Here is a 17,132-nt window from a genome sequence, read left to right on the forward strand (position 1 = left end):
CCCATTTCCTATTTCTGTACCCACTTGTTGACATGTGGATAGATAAGATATTCTTTCAGGTGGGCTGTATGTTTTGACTTCCTAAAGGGCATTTTTCCATCTTGACTATTGTGGTATCATCATTTCCTCATCTTTTATATTTGTAAGCCTGAACGACTTAATTTCCCATCTCAGCGCTGATATATACTTTTCCAGTCACCCTCAGAAATAATTTTCTTTTCCTTTCCCTCATGTTTCCTTATGACTTCGACCTGGTAAAGTGCCATCCAGTGTGTTCTGTGATGTGGGTGCACTGCTGAGAGGGTGTTTCTATACAGCGAATGCCTAATTACCTGCTTCACATGACTGGCCTTTGTAAAATGGTTATTAATTTTATGACTGCGACCAAAATGAACAGACATTTTTGACACTGTCTTACCTAACTAAATCTGGCTTTATCCAGAATGAAAAAAAATCTAATTAGCATCCTGCAGACTTTCATACTGAATTCAGACAAAATTGAACTCATCAGTTCAGATTTGAAAATGACTTATATTAATTTTGCAGCTTTAATCAGTCTCCATATAATGTGGAAAGTGCCAGAGGTAGAAAGCTTGTGAAAGCTTGACAGTGAATATGGCCAATTAAATTAGAGGAACTTTGGTCCCTGGGAGAATGATTTAATTTATGGCATGAAAGGGATCCTTTAATGATATTAAAAGTCTATCACGACAGACACACTCTGCCTTGAATTATATATATATATACACCATAACACTCAAATTCAAGGCAGAGTGTGTCTGTCGTGATAGACTTTTCACAATTTAATATCATTTAAGGATATATATATATATATATATATATATATATATAGTATGTGGAATGTGTTTTTTTTAGACAGACCAGTGTATGGAGGGAGCTTAAATGGTGGGCTTGAATGAGGACCTTTTGACATAGTGTAGGATGGAACCACAGACCACAGCTCCCAGTGAGAGGGCTAATGTATGCATGTTCAGATGGCATGAGCATCATTGGAAAAAAAAAACCCTTAAACTACAGCCAGGAGTCTGTCAGGGACACTTGGAGAGACCAGGAAACATAACCCAGCTGTTAAATATAGAAGTTTTCATCAAGCCATTCCCCCCACTCCGCATCTTTGTTGCTGATTTCTTTTACCATCATTTGTAAAACTGACGTGAGGGTCATTACCACCCCTGGAGATGGATTGATGCAGTCTGGATTGAGGATCAGATCAGCACCCAGGACAGCTCTTGTCTCTGCCTCCTGTCACTTTGAAGTGTGCCCTGACTAATTCTGTTTGTACATTTTCATTTATTTTGAGTGAATACATTTTTTCTCCATCCCATGGTTATTTAATCTGTATTTCTGGTCAGTGATTTGCATGGCGGGTTTTTTTAATCAGATTATTATGTTTTTAATAAGTGTAGTAAAACCTCATGTGATTTATGTATCTACTTTGTTCTCTGTGGGGATGGGGTGGGGTGATAGACAGAATATTTGGATTAGATATTGATAGGCAAATTAAGTATCCCCCTTGTCATGCTTTGTTAGTCAGTCTGGAAACAATTTTCTCCCTGATAAGCAAGAATAATCATAATAATTACAATAATATTTCTAAGAGGAAGTAAGAAGAGAAGACAGAGAAGAGGAAATTAGTTTTTATATATATATATATATATATATATATATCATTCATACCCGACCCAGGGACATCATTTACACATATGTCACTCAAAACAGGCACACTGAAGGAGGGAAATATACAGTGCCTCATAAGAATAGAGTCTTGCCTTCGAATTGTAAAACAAAATAAGGACAATAAGGACAATTAAACTGGAACAAATTGAAATTATGAACTAGAGCATTCACTCTGAGGACAAATCGCTCATTACTTTGAAAAATCCCATAACAGACCATGAAAAACCGTTTCAAACATCTGATACGTATTGTATACATGTAGATATACTTAATTGGAACTGACATGCATACATTCCTACCAATGAAAACCTAATCAGAACTCTATGTTCACAATGAGAGTGAGCACGACATAAGCAATTTGCTTTTATATACATATTTACATATACGATTTTGTTAATGGGATCTATGAGTTCTCATTTCATTGGTATAATTATACATTTAATTGAATTGGTATAATACGGTATAGTATGACATAAATCTTTCCGTGTATAATGCAAATGGTTGAGAGAGAGAGAGAGAGAGAGAGAGAGAGGGGGGGGTGAAAGAGAGAGCTGCATTGCGTGTACAGGGTGTAGAGGCGTGTACACTGACAGTGAAAAAAGACAGGCGCGGCGCTTAAATTTAAACATGCGCACTTACATTAGTGCTCGGTGACTCGGTAAATTGTAGCCAAATTCCTCAGGTGGCAAGATTTTAAAAACAGTCCATGGAAAATATTGCAGTTAGAACTTATTTTGTCTAAATTTCGACTTGGCTGATTGCCCAAAGTGTTTCTTCTTTTCGGCAGTATGAGCTCGGACTGCACGAGCTACTACAGCTCAGAAAAATTGTTTGTGGATGGGTTTACATGTCCCAAACCGGAAGGCGACGCCAAAGCCATATTCTGTTGTGGATTTAATGATATCAAGTACTGCTGTGATGATCCCAATAGCTTTTTCCCCTATGAATATGGCTACATGTGGTGGCTAAGGTAAGACACTTAAGTATCTTATTTCATGTGAGGAGTGCCTTTGCCTTAACATGGACATTGGTTCTTTAATGTTATACATGATGTCCCACTCAAGCTTTGTGGTTTGCCTTGGTGCACACTAGTTGTATTACGGAGTTCAGATTCTCTTTACAATGCAACTGGTATTAACAGCTATTTATTACCTGGAATAGACGAGTTGCTTACAACAGGTGTCTGTTTTACCAGTTATAATAGAACTAAAGTATTTTGTAGAGCAGAGCACCAGTTGTGATGAAAAGTGATACATTTATTTTTTCAAATAAGGATCTCCTGGGATTAATTCGTCACAGTAGCTCATTTGCCCATTTGCCATAATTGTTTTTAACCCATTAATTGTGCTACTGTAATAGACCATTCTTCGTTTTTGTACATTCAATAAATGCCAACGGACTAGAAGCAACAGGTTTTACAGCACAGATGGAACAAGCTGTTTTTTTTTCCTGGCACCTTGGACATTACAGCCAGCGCCTGTTTCGGTTTCTCACGGGCACGTCCGGCTTGGAGAGGCGCCCCGGTCACGATCAGCACACTCATTGCGGAAGCCGCAGCTCCGGTGAGCTGTGGCTCATATATCTGCGCATTCACGGGCTGGCTGCAGCGTAAAAGGTCTGAAGTCTGGACCTCTTAATGAAGGGGTCGCAACGAAACAGCTCCAGTCAATTGTGTGATCACGGGTGAGGGTGACACAGCGTAATATCCAGCTTCTTAGAAATGGTTTGATTTGCTGGACACCTGCACTTCAGCCCACGGAGAAAATGTAGAAGAAATAAACTAACATTTTAGCCAGAAAGGTTGGTTATTTATTTATTTATTTATTTATTTTTATCACGGTTCTGCCTCAGTTCAGTCATTTGCTTGCGAGTTGTTTCCATCAGATTCTCTCCTGATCTGTATGATTTCACTGATTTCTGACTGTTGAGATGAATATTAGTAATTGTCATCAAAGTCAGTCAATTGTTGCGATTGAACCAGACTACAAAGTCTGAATAGTTACTGAACTCATCTGAATGGCATAAGTGTCATATTGAGAGCATATTGTTTGAAAAAAAAAAACGTTCAATGATGTCTGATGAATCACCATAAATCATCCAGTTTGTTCACGCGCGGCAGCTATATCGGAAGGTAGTAGTTAAGATTGTATAACACAACCAGCTCGAAGAATAGTTCTTTAAAATAAAGAATAATTGTTCTAGAATAATGGTTCTTTCCGCATTGATATTATTTACCATGCTATTATAACATTGTTGTAAGTGCTTTGAAGTGATTTAAACTTCACATATCTTTATTTTAGCTGTAGATACATTTTGAGTACTTTATTTCGATTTACTTTAATGTGTGACCGGGGATACTTGAAAGGGTATGTAGGGACTTTTTAATATCGATTTGGTAAAAAAAAAATTATAATAAACCAATATGTCATACATGTTATGTACATGTGTTGCATTTCCCCCTTCATCAACAGAGGATTAAATAAGCCAACTCTACAGCCTCGCCGTTTTATTTAAACACCCACATTTACCACTGTAATGTGAAGAAGGCAGAGGCAGCTTTCAGCAGGTTCAATCTAACACCAGATAAATACAACGTTTCAAATAACCCACTTACCAAATACAGCATTGACTATTGTTCTTCATGAAAGGAGATCTAAGGACCTTGTAAGATGAAAGTCATAGGCCCTTGCCAGACTGTGAAAAACTGGGAGAAATAAATGAAAGAACACAGAAAAGTACCTGTATCCAGCAAGCACACAGAAGACAAACCTTAAAGCAAGGGCTGGTGACTGATCAAAAGAAGTAGTTGATAGGGAGTTTTTCATCAGCTGATCAACATTTTAAATTACCCGATTACTCTTCCAATTAAAGTTTCACTAGCATGTGGTCTGGCAGTTACATTAAAATATTGTAATTACCAAGCCCACAAGTGCACTAACTGCTTCCTATGACCATAGGTGGTGCAGTGGTGATTTGATCCTCTGATTTGTGTCAATGTTCATGTAGCGAAGGGTGAAAGCAGTCACCCCACCCGGCCTCAAACCCAGGTCTACAGGGTACCAAACTGCAGCTTCGACCACAACGCTAAAGAGCCAGGCTCGTTGGTATGGCAGTCAGAGCGCATACTCAACCGTAGTGACAGCACTCTGTCACACTGCCCTCCCCTTCGGGAAGCGCGCCCATGCGCTTCACTTACCAAAGCGTCCCTCGCGCATTCCCCTGCCGTACTTCTCCCATCCCAGGGTGCCCCACTCACCCGTGTTTCACCCATCTATGGGGCCCCTCACACCATGGTCAACCTAACCTGGGGGTCCCTCATACGGCTCACACACTGGGCACGCCTCCGATGGCTCGCGACAAGCCATCCCACTCTCACACCATTTGTAGTGAAGGGCAAGAACAGTCACCCCACCCGGCCTCAAACCCGGGTCTACGGGGGTACCAAACTGCATCTTTGATCGCGACTCCAAAGAGCCAGGCTCGTTGGTATGGCAGTCAGAGCGCATACTCGACCGTAGTGACAGCACTCTGTCACAGTTCAGCTCCTGGGAATTTCATTCAAAAGAAGCATCAGTTGCACCTACTGAATAAATGTTTATTACCCCGAACAAAGTTATGATTGTGCTAAGTCTAGCTGTTGCTTTCCGGTGACCGTTTTCCAGGTGAGTCTGGATCAGTAAGGCTTTATCCCTCTATTTTCTGTACATTATTATTACTAAAGGGCTGTAGTGATCTCAGCAGAGAGGCCCTGATTGGGTGGGTGCATTTTGTGCTGCAGGGGTGTGGATTTAGGTTGGGGCCTAAGTGCATGCTCTGAACACGTGGGGTGGGGGCCAATATGAGGATGACTCAGCACCGAGGTCACTGCACTACCACAGCTAGTAAGCAGGGGGCAAGCTATTGTTATAAAGGGCATTATACACAGGCCCGATCAATATATAAAATGGATTGCACTTCAAAGCATTGTTTGATTAATGTGACTGTTCATTATTTTCTACAGCCCTAGCCATTACTGTGCGGTACTCTAAGGCAAAGTGTACACTGACCTCTATGTGACCATTTTTCAATGAAGCAGGCCCTTTAGTGACTCTGATGTTTTCATTCTGAAAATGTGGTCTGTCATTGTTTACATCTAACATCAAGGGGCCAGGAGAGAGCCAGGGAAGATCTAAATTTAACATTTGTGGACAGTTAAGAAGCAAGAGGCAGGAAGCAGTACGAGCACATGACCAAGAGGTCAGTGAATCAGAGGAGAAACACAAGCACATGATCAGGGCATTAGCGAACCAGAGGCCAAGCAAGTGAAGAGGAAGAGCAAGTGTCAGCCACCCTGGATTTGAAAAACCCTGCACAAGTTGCAAAACAGTAATGCAAAGCACAATACCTCAATGTGCAGTTTGGATGAATCTAGACAGCCAGTTTCAATATCCCAAAAGAATGCCTAAGGCTCATTTCAGATTCACTGAAATGCGAACAACCCCCCCCAGGTGTGGAAAAACTCCCCCCAAAAATGACAGCAGGTGCTTCAGCTGTCAGGTCTTAATGATGAGAAGCACAAATGCAACACTCCATGGAAACCAGTGAAGGGGGAATGAAATGTAAGATGTCAGTGCAACAATATCAGAGCATTCTGTGGTAAGAGTGCACAAGGTAAGCATGGCAAGGTGGGACGCACGGAAGAAAAGCAGTAGTTAAAGCAGCCATCGAGTGAAACGCTCTCACAGAGAGTGGAGAGATGCCGTCTCAGCTGGCTGAACCTGGAACAGCAAAAAACAGCTTTCTGAGGGGACGCTGAAACTGTGAAGATTTCCTCAAACTTGTTCTCGGTTTTGCCATATATGACCCCATACAACAAAATGTATATATTAAAAATACATTTTGAGAGCATATGTTTAGCTCAACTGGTATATTTAATAGGTGTAAATGACTGCCTTTTTAATACATTACAGTATATTTCTGATTTGCATTAAAATATTCTAATTGTATTTGCAATATATTCTTGGGCTGAACAACATATTTCTCATTATATTACATTTCATTTTCAGATGGGACAGCATGATGAAAAATAAATGCTATTAGAAAAATACAAGTCTCTAAGAAAAAGACCACAGGCATCTCAAGGAAAACACATAATGCTATTTTCAAAACACGAGCTGCTCAGGAAAGAAGACTGATACTTCAATAAACGTTGAAGGTCTTTTCATTTCCTCTGGATGAAACCACCATTCTTCCCCCTCTATATACATTTCCTTAGCTTTCTGTCGTGTACTCCACAGAGAAATGAAACAGATCTTCATTCAAGCATACGAGAGGCTAAGTCAGCAGCTGGAGGAAATACAGTGAAGTCTCCCCTTTGGAGCAAAGGGAGTAGAACTGAGAATGTCCAAGGCCACAGTTATGAAGGGGGCAGCCAACATGAGGACTGCAAAAGATTGCAGTTGAGGATCGGAGGGCTCATTAAGAGAGCTGTTACTGTTAGCTGCCACGCAGATCACTGGCAACTGGTGATCGTGTTGTAAGTGTTTTTAATTGGTGTCAAACCTGTACAGCTTATTTTCCACCTCAGGAAAATGTCATGCTGTGTTTGTGCAGGCCGAACTGTCGTTGCACCCTGGACAGGGCATTCTGCAAACAGGATGGGGCAATGTGTTGGCCAATTGAAAAAGTCCCAGTATAGTTGATAGACAAGGCAGGAAATTGTCGGGAGGACCTCAAGAAGTGGTGTTGCTGCAGTTGCAATGTTCCTTAGCAACCTGTCAGAGCGCAAGTCACCTGAGCCAGTCATACAGTGATGCTTCCTCAGCCTGGTCTTGGAGAACATCACATAAATTTTTTCTTCTTTTTTTTAAAATGGAAACTGTAGCTGTTTCGCTGAGACTTAAGACCTTGTCTTGGCAGCAGTATGCGCAAAGGACTGGAGAAACTTTGGACAGAGGAAGAGTGTGTTTAAACACCACGCAAAAAGCAGAAACAGCTGAAAAGCAGAAATATCTGGGCAAGCTAGACCCATAGAAAGAAACAGCAAAGCACCAGTTAAATGGTGGTTCTGCAGTATGTGGATGCCATTCATAAATGGATGAGTACTGTTGTGGGAAGATATGATTTATAAAAACATGTTCTTTGTATGGATATATAATTAGCTTGGGGCTGTTCAAGCTGAAAATTTTGTTATCACCGAGCTGTCATTGTCGTAGGTGAAAGCTCTTCTGATTTGCTGACTGAAATATTCCTGAAGAGGCCTAAAACAACATCCTACAGTCAGCATTGGAACCTCCACTTACCAACCAGAACCTAGACGGAGGATGGAAGTAACACCGGATCTGAATGTCTGTTCACAAAAGAGTGTCTATTGGACTCTATTGCACAATATTATCTAGTAAGTTCAATGATTTAAGAGGAAAAGAACAAAGCCACTCTTGACTCTTGTGTTAGGTGTACAGTTCCAGACTGGCTTAGTTTGACCATCACGACTCTATACTAAGACCAAGAAGCAAACACACAAGCAGTTCACACTCGATGAAAGCTTCAAACTATGGAGATTTCCTCAAACTTGTACTCACTTTTGCTGACCCCATACAACAAAATGTATATATTAAAAATACATTTTGAGAGCATATGTTTAGCTCAACTGGTATATTTAATAGGTTTAAATGACTGCCTTTTTAATACATTACATTATTATTACATATATTTATATATATTATGTATATATTTATATATATACATATATTATTACATATATTCATTATTAATACATATATTTCTGATTTGCATTAAAATATTCTAATTGTATTTGCAATATATTCTTGGGCTGAGCAACACATTTCTCAATATATTACATGATGTTCACACTCTGTAGGCTCTATGGATTTTTAAAAAGAAGAGCATCTTCCTGAGGGTCCTAGGTGCTCTTACTCAAATACAACTATTTGCTTCCTCACAGCAGTGCCTCCAATGAGCAGCACTGAACTGCTCCCTTAGGAACAATATCGGAGTTATTTTCATCCCAGCTCTCTTGAGTTGCTCACAATCTGTTACCTGGGGCCTGCCACAGTATACGTCTCACCTGAAAGAGAGTCTAATCTAGCCTCTTTAGCTCTGTGCTCTGCAGGTCCACTGCGTGAACCTGCTGACATGGAAAAAACAACAACCATCTGATTAGACTGCAGCATCCTCTTCCTTTGTTAGGGTGTTTTTTTGTATTTTATTTATTTATTCATTATTTGTTTTACTTAGTTTTTATTTTTACAATGAAGACATGTATTTGTCTGACTCATACAGTAAACATCATTTTCTGGTGCGCTTATGATATTAAGGGAGTGACTAATATTACTGACAAAATCGCCGCTTTCACCATTTACATTCCATTAAGATGATTTGGAAAGCCGAGAGAAATATGCCACCTATTCACCTGTGTTATAGGCACCTCGGGCCGTAACTGTATTTCATGTATGCTTAGTAAGGTGCCCTTAGCAAAGTGAATGCTGTCATGCATTTTAACAGGATTGTGTTGACAATGACTGTTTTCCCAGTTAGTAATTTCCAGTTAATGCACCTGATCATTAAGGTCCAATTCTGCCTGGAATACAGTATTTCATCTTGGTCACTATTTACTATAATTATGGCTGCTCTGTGCCTATGTTTATGTATTGTTTTTATTCATCCTTGCTATATATTTAATTCAGCATGTTATTTTAGCCTTGTATGTCTATATACTGTATGTATTCTGATTTAGGTGGTTCATTAATGGTTCATTCAGTTACTGTGGGCTCATCATTTTTTCAATCGCCTGGCCATGTATCTAGCACTGTGTCAATATTATAGACTGTACTCCAAGGATCTGATTTCACTACATGTTCTGGAGACTGATTCCATGAATGACTTCTGTGTTGTTTTTTCCTAAATTTCACCTTTTTTCACCCTTTAGCATCAGCACTTATGCATCTACGTATGCATCATCTTCACAACCTCTGCATTCACGCAGAAGCCCAGAAGCATAACTGCAAACCTCTGATACACTTACATGTAACCAATGGATATTTTTCACGCTACATATCCCACAGTGCACCACAGGAGAGCAAATTGATGAGGAGGTGCATCTCCTCCGGTGTCATCTGATCACCTCAGGCACCTGAAAAGTTACTGGGGGGTGCGGATGAGCAGTGCATGATGGGACTCCGGCTGATGTAATGCTCCCCACCCCTTCTCTCACTACATCAGGCATTCTGCTCGTAGGTGCCTAAGTGAGTCACAGGGTGTCTCAGGCCCGGATGGGCGCACGCGATGTAGCGGAGAGTCAGATGATGCCAGTGGAGACACACCTACACTCTGATTGGCGTTTGCTTCACTGTTGTGCACTGTGGTACTCATAGTGTGGAAAGCAGTCCCAGCAAGTGTGTGAGTGTATCAGAGGATTGCCTTTATTGTCCCCAGTGCTCCTGTGAAAGTGCAAATGATGAGCTAAGCATGCAATTATCAATCCCAAAAAGGAGGTGTAAAAACAGAAGGGAAAGCATAAGAAGAAATACGCAAAACACTGGGTGTGAAATTATTAATGTGTAAGATGGCGCGTCCTCTACGCTGGGCAGACAGGACTGTGGTCTTCAGTACTCTTTAGCTGTCCTTTTCTCTCGGTTTTCAGTGTTGGGGCGCTGGTGGGCCTCTCCATTGCTGCTGTGGTTCTCCTGGCTTTCATCATCACCCTGTGTGTCCTTTGCTACCTCTTCATCGCCACTAAGCCAAGCCGTCTGGACAACGGCCTCCCATTGCGGGCGCCAGGTAAGACACTCCTGTGGTCGGGATACTGGTGAGGAGGAGGGTTCGTAAACCGAACATTGCCTGGCTTAATTTCCAGCTGAGGAACCGCTGTAGTACTCTTGGGCAAGGTGCTTAACCCAAAGCTGTTAGATGTAAATACATAACGTGTAAAAGTTGTAAGCTATGTAAGTAGCTCAAGATAAGCGTGCCTGCAAGGTCATGTAGTGGGTTAAAGATCCTGTACACCCACATCGCATGCCCGTTTGATTCCTGTGTGGGGCATGGCTGCTGTGCCCTTTTGCATGGTGCTTAACCTGAATCACTTCTATGCATATCCTGCTGAATAAGTGAACAATAGGTGTGCTATGTAAGATTCACAAGGGCATTTGCTAACTTTATTATTATTATTCAGACAATCCCTAGACAATTAACCACACTTACACAAACCAGTCCATCCATGTCTATAGAAATCGCATGTAGCACTTCCTTTCCATGTCAGCCATTCACAGCATCCCTCCTCCACCCCACCTCATCCCCCCCCTTTCTTTTCCCTGTTTATGATGTCCATATGGGGGAGTCAACAACCTTGGCCCGTGGCCAGGTGCACTCCCTTTGGCGGACACCAAGCTAAATAAAAGTACCACCACAACCACATCAAACGCTACCATCACTCTGGTTGTATGGAAATTGATATCTACAAAAGTATTATTATTATTATTAGTAGTAGTAGTTGTAGTAGTAGTAGCGCCACCACCAACAACAGCCAGGCAGATCCCAAGCACTTCTCTCAGATAGCCTTAAAAGCAGCTTAATGTGGTCAGGTCTTATAGTAAATGGATGCGAGTTGTTGTGTTTAAGTCAGAAGTGTCCTTGATGATGGCTGACTAAAGAAAAGAGTGCATTGTCTTGAACTCAACACATGACCGTGCACTAATGGCTTCAAACTACTCACCAAATTATACATTGAAACAGCGATAACATTAGCTATAATATGACATATAATGCACATTTAATGGCTCATATAACGACAGAGTGCTTTGTAAAATAAGATGACAGGGATGTGGCACTTAATGAGAGTGAGCAACACTCATAGTCCCAGGCACTCTTAGCATTATGTCCATGTTCACTGTCAGTAAGACATCTAATGCATATTAATGCATTCTCCGTGAGACATGAGTGCTCTGTGCGATGTCTGTGAAAAACCCAGATGATGGTTATTCATTTTACCAGTAGATCCAGCTTGTCGTAGATAATGTGCTGCTGTCAAACAGCTTGCAAGGTAAGAGGAATATGCGGCCATTGCTCAAATATCTCAGGCTGTATTTTTCAGTTGCTAATGCGTTTGCTTTAAGGCTTATCTGACCTTGTCCCCCACATCCGAAAATTGAACAGAGCGAGTTTTCGGCTTGGTAGAGTGGAGCGTGCGACCCCTGGATTGTGTCAGGGTTTGAGTCGTGAAACAGATTCGTTCACTCACAAATGAATGCAAGCGCTCCCCTTTATTCCAGCGGTGACCTGTGACTGTGTCAAACTTTCTTTGTGAAGACAAAAATGTAGCCCTTGTGTTTATTTATGTGGTCGCCAAATAGTGTTCCCAGCTCTGCAGTTTCAATACGGTTACACATAGTTGTGTGGCATACGCTTTTCTATTTAACTTTTGTTTAACTTTTGTAAAGGTACAAAAGTTAAAATGTGCATATAATAGCTATACAGATCTCTGCTCTGAAGTAGCTAAAGACCAATGCTTTCAACTGTTCCTGAAAACCTCTTAATTCAGGGTTGTCACTCCCTGATGGGTCATTAAATTCGTGAGCAAGCAAAGGACTGAGGCAAGGTGTAAGCCATGAGTGTCAAAACAGGGTAAACTTTGAAACTTCCAGCTTTCAGCCAGTTAAATTGGAATGTATGCTTTATTCTGGCTTTAATGTTCACCCCACCCGTTAAGAAGTGGGTGGTGTGTGTCCACATAAATGCCATTATAATCTGTCACTCCAGTGTTATTAGGCAAAAATGTGAGTCTTGAGATGTTATCTGTATTATATTATCAACCCCTCATCCCCTCTGCAACTAGAAGCATTTCCTATTCAAGACCTAGCATTGACCATATCAAATGGCATGACGGTAAACATGTTTTGCACACTCTTTGGAATGCTGATAAACTTCAAAGAGCATGTGTACACTCTTTTGAGTGCCTTCTGCGACTAGCTCAGCAACGTAGCAGTGTTAATAGTGTTAAAAGAGTTAATATTTGTTCATGATTTGCGCCACAGCACCGATGCTCACACCTCATCTCTGGTCTCTCTGAGCTTATTACACAGGGCTTATGATTACATTCATCTCATCTTCATCAGGAGCAGAATTAGATTAATGTGTTTCAGAGATGTAATGAATCTTCCTGTCCACTCACATTTACTGAGATTTCATGTGCCATATGCAGCAAAAAGTCTGAAAACAAACACTGCGCTACTTAGAGTGAAAACACTCCGGTAAAGTAGCATCGCTTATTCAATTAGCAGAGGCACTCAGAGCTATTTAAAATTATACCTGTAACTTTTACCACCTTTAACCCAAGTACGTGTCGGCGTTATTTTGAGAGGAGCTTGTGATGTTCCTTATGTTTATTCATGTCTCAGACAGGCTTATCCAGAGTGACTTCCAAAGGAAGGTACATTAGTGCCTACAATAAGGACACAAGAATAAACACAGTAAATGTCAGTAACACATTTGGGCATTCGTCTCAAAGTGTAGTATTTTGCAGTGCTACCATGGTTATAGTTCCATACATAAAAGACCTTTAAGTGCCACAACAGTCAAGTAAAATGTCAGTAACCTAAGACCTATAATCTCAGTGTATGAAACAGTGCTATGATAACAACAGTGCCATATATGAAACTACTTTAATGTGGTATAATGACCAAGAAAAGGTCAGTAACAGCAAAAGTTGCAGTGCATAAAACAGAACTTGAAGCGCAATTCAGATGAAATGTGTGACTAAGAGTGCACAGGGGTACCTTGGTGTCCTGAATGGAGGGCCTTCATCAGGTATGTAACAGACCGAACTCCCAGTGATTTGACTGCAACACCACAGGCTGCCTTTCCAGGTTAAACATGAATCCCTCATTCACATTTACCATGCTCAGCAAACTATGAACAAATTCTATTTCAGCACGCTTCAAGACATCTATATCTATATTGGAATACAGTTTTGTCTTACATTTTCTGAGCATCATATCACTTGAAGGGAGAAAATTTTCTTTTTTTTTTGACCGCGGATTGGTTGGATAGGTTGTTGACGCAGTAGACGGATTAAATTGAATTTCCTTACAGGAGATGATATTTATTACATAGCTGCAGAAAGAACACTCAGAGCACACACTTCAAGACAGCCTTAATCTATCTCATGAATGCAAGGGCAGGGTGAATGATGCAAAAAAAAAAAAAAAACAACTGGAACATTAGCCGCTTTACATGGCCATTTCCAGTTAGATACTTTGGTGATGGAAGCTGAAAATTTCTTACTAGGTAAAAAAAATAGATTGAATAAAGAAGACTGTACAATATTATTCTTGTGTGACAATACATTTTAACCCAGACCTTCAGTTTATCCTGATCACCTTTTTCAGATCGTCAGGGTGTCATTTCCTGCTTTTCTTTTCTGCTTTAGTCTCACTTGACTTTGTCATTATGTGTAGTGCACTGTAAAGCACCCTGTAACAATTTGAGTGGGAAGAGTATTATGTGAAATAAAAGCTATATAATAGTCATCATCCTGTATCCATCTTTCATCCCAAACTAATTGTCCATATGAAAAATTGCTGCTGGTTGTGTGGGTAGAGGGTGTTGTGGAGATGCATACTATCTGTTAAGCCTGATTGTTTGTGTTACATGCAAAGGTTACTTTACATGTTTACTGTAATGCTGGATGTTTACTGAGGCAATTGTGGGTTAAGCACCTTGCCCAAGGGTAAAACAGCAGCACCCTTGCAGAGAATCGAACCAGCAACTTTTTGGTTATGAGCCCTGCTCCTTGCCACTACACCACACTGCTGTCCTTAAAACGATTCTTTAAAAGTTCTTTTCAGTAGTAAATTAGTTTTGTAGAATTCAGGTGTGAATCCAGGTTGTGCTTTTGGATCTCTTGATGTCTGCAGGTGGTGACCCCAGTGCGGTCGAGGGACCCAGCCACTCCAGTGCCCCCTCTGGACCACAGGGGTTCCGCAAGCACCTACTGAGCCGCAAACTAGACTGCGACAATCAGCCCCCCGACCCCGACCGGCTCTTTCAGAGGTGCTTCATGGCCACAGTCACCACCGTGAACGTGGAGGGGCCCTCATAGTGGGGACGGCCCTGAAAAGGAACAATTGCATCTTACCACGCCCTCCAGATGGAAGCTCTGCCATTTCTCCACACCTGACATCTCATTAAGTGACCAGTCAATCAGCTCAGAGCAGCTTATGTTTCCTAGCCAGTGCCATGCCCACTCCAGAGTGGGGATGGGGTGAGCTGTAGCAATGTGCTACGGTGCTATGAGTAATTTAAATTAAAATGATACAGCCCATTGTGGCCTGAGCAGGGAGGATAACTCTGTGTTAGCTTGTCCGTCTGTTGCAGCCATTTCTAAAAATCCACATACAGAATGCTTTGTCAGAGGAACTGTTTTATATTGGTACTTAAGCCTAAAACAGCATTCAGTTTTCTCTGAGGGACACATGAATCACTTCAGAGGAAATTTGCCTCTCTGATCCTTAGAAAATCTCTGCCCCAACAGCAATGCTACTTTTTAGCAGGATGACGGTTCCTTCAGATTTCCTGTTCAAGCTACAAACAGTTCTTGTGATGTTACATCATACGCTTGCCTCGCAATATGACCGCGTTGTCAAAGGGTGATTGTAAATAGTACCTGACATGCAAGAAAGAGCGTATCAAACTGTATGTTTTGTCCTGAGTTAAGCTTTAAGGTTCTCTGTGCCAGTGCTGCTGCAGGTCAACTTGATGTGTTATTGTGTTCTTGATGGCACAAGGTCATTGTTTCACCTGGATGGGTGACTCAGAGAGAATTCTGAGAATGCAAACCGGGTGAGCTTGAATGTTGCGTCTTTGTATTGAGTCGTTGTGGCTGGATGTGGTTGCAGCCACCTACTCTGGGACTACCAGTTAAATGTAGACCCTGGCTAACTCTGGTGCAACGCATCACATGGTGTTTCATGAATGTTTTTTTTTTTTAATTGTGCACTGTCCTTCATAAATAAATGAACTTTAATCCGTAAGAGATAAACATGGATCTCAGAAGCATTGTCTCACGGATGTCACAGTGTTCACAAAATGCGGATCTTTGCTGTGTCTGTGAAGGAGTTAATATTTTGCAAGCTATTAAATTTGGTAACCGCCGAAAACTGTGTGAGTAATGCGTTTGTTTGAGGTTTGATATCATGCTGTGTGTTGATGGAAAACTATGAGTCATTCTGAAAGCTGTGATTTTTGCATCGAAATGTTTTCACATGTTCGAGTCACTGAAGCACATCAAAAAGTTTTTTGAATCTGCTGAAGAGAGTTGGGAAGAAGCAGAAAGATATGTCATGAAAATGATTTGTGTTATGAAAATAGGGAGCTAAAAGGGGCTGGACTGAAAATAAGTAATGTTTAAATATTTGCTAAATTGTTTTTTTCAACATCTCATACAATGTTAATGTTTGGCTATAAGATACAGGGGAAGGCTTGCAAACGTAATGGCATACAACGCAAACACAACTCAAAGCTCAGGCATTCCCCAATTTAAATCAATCCTTTGAATACTAAAACTGAAATGCATAGCTGCTTTATAGTAAATGCTAATTGGACACATGGTTTACTATCAACAACTAAAGCCAATTTTCCCAATAAAGAACTAGGGCATTCCGTGGTGTTGCTTGGGAGTATTTCTCCAAGAAATCATTAATATTTACATGACTGCACGCCTGCCGCAAGGGATATCACGCAAATAAACAGAACACTAATTATGCGTCATTGACCTTTCAGAATTTCCCATGAGGCAAAAAGGAACACAGCCCTGGGACAACTTTCAGCATATCAACACAGTCTATCAACTATACCAGTCAATGCAAGCATGACTTCCTTTACATTAACAGGTATTTCTGAGATATTTTTTATAAAGATTTCTTTATAAAAAGTACCCTGTACTGTAATCAACCATGATTACTCCATGCAAAACATCCCACTCAAAGAAATGTTTCTTGTTGGGGGGGGTGTTGTACATGCATCCCTCTTTCCTAATGCCATTGTTTTCTGACAGACAGCACAGTATCTTACACTCATCTGTCAATGGGTTCGTGAAATACACACAAGAAGTAATTTGACATGTCACCCCAAGGTAAATATTTACTGTTACTGTGGCCACTGACTACCTCCTGTGCACTTAAACCACTATAGGATTGCTTTGCGTGTGGCAGTACAATCTGCCATTTCCGCATACGCATGGTAAATTTTTATCAATAACCCTCTTCCTATATACAATGATATATAATTAATATAAAGATATATAATGTATAATATAATTATGACATTGCTATAAGTAACATACATGTATATTAAAATTACTTATTTACTCACACAAAATGAATTTTTTTCCTCCAAGAGTGTCAGGTTAGGAAATTATGACAATACTGGGTTAATAATGAGCA

At 40.8% G+C, this 17,132-nt stretch overlaps 1 protein-coding gene across 1 annotated transcript; it reads left to right on the forward strand.

Moving 5' to 3' along the window:
* The first annotated feature begins 2,486 nt into the window (after nucleotides 1-2,486).
* Nucleotides 2,487-14,791, forward strand: LOC118795302 (protein shisa-like-2A). The gene is made up of 3 exons (XM_036553698.1): nucleotides 2,487-2,668; nucleotides 10,340-10,476; nucleotides 14,607-14,791. The coding sequence occupies exons 1-3, from the start codon at nucleotides 2,487-2,489 to the stop codon at nucleotides 14,789-14,791; spliced, it is 504 nt and encodes a 167-aa protein (XP_036409591.1).
* Nucleotides 14,792-17,132: the final 2,341 nt, after the last annotated feature.

This window comes from Megalops cyprinoides, chromosome 20 (genome assembly GCF_013368585.1).
Source record: "Megalops cyprinoides isolate fMegCyp1 chromosome 20, fMegCyp1.pri, whole genome shotgun sequence".
In the NCBI taxonomy this organism is placed as follows: domain Eukaryota; kingdom Metazoa; phylum Chordata; class Actinopteri; order Elopiformes; family Megalopidae; genus Megalops; species Megalops cyprinoides.

Excerpts from the sequence above, each read along its gene's own strand:
- LOC118795302 (XM_036553698.1), top strand. The coding sequence starts at position 2,487 with ATGAGCTCGGACTGCACGAGCTACTACAGCTCAGAAAAATTGTTTGTG. Across the intron at positions 2,669-10,339 it reads GGCTACATGTGGTGGCTAAG|TGTTGGGGCGCTGGTGGGCC; the intron begins GTAAGACACTTA and ends CTCGGTTTTCAG. Across the intron at positions 10,477-14,606 it reads CCTCCCATTGCGGGCGCCAG|GTGGTGACCCCAGTGCGGTC; the intron begins GTAAGACACTCC and ends TGATGTCTGCAG.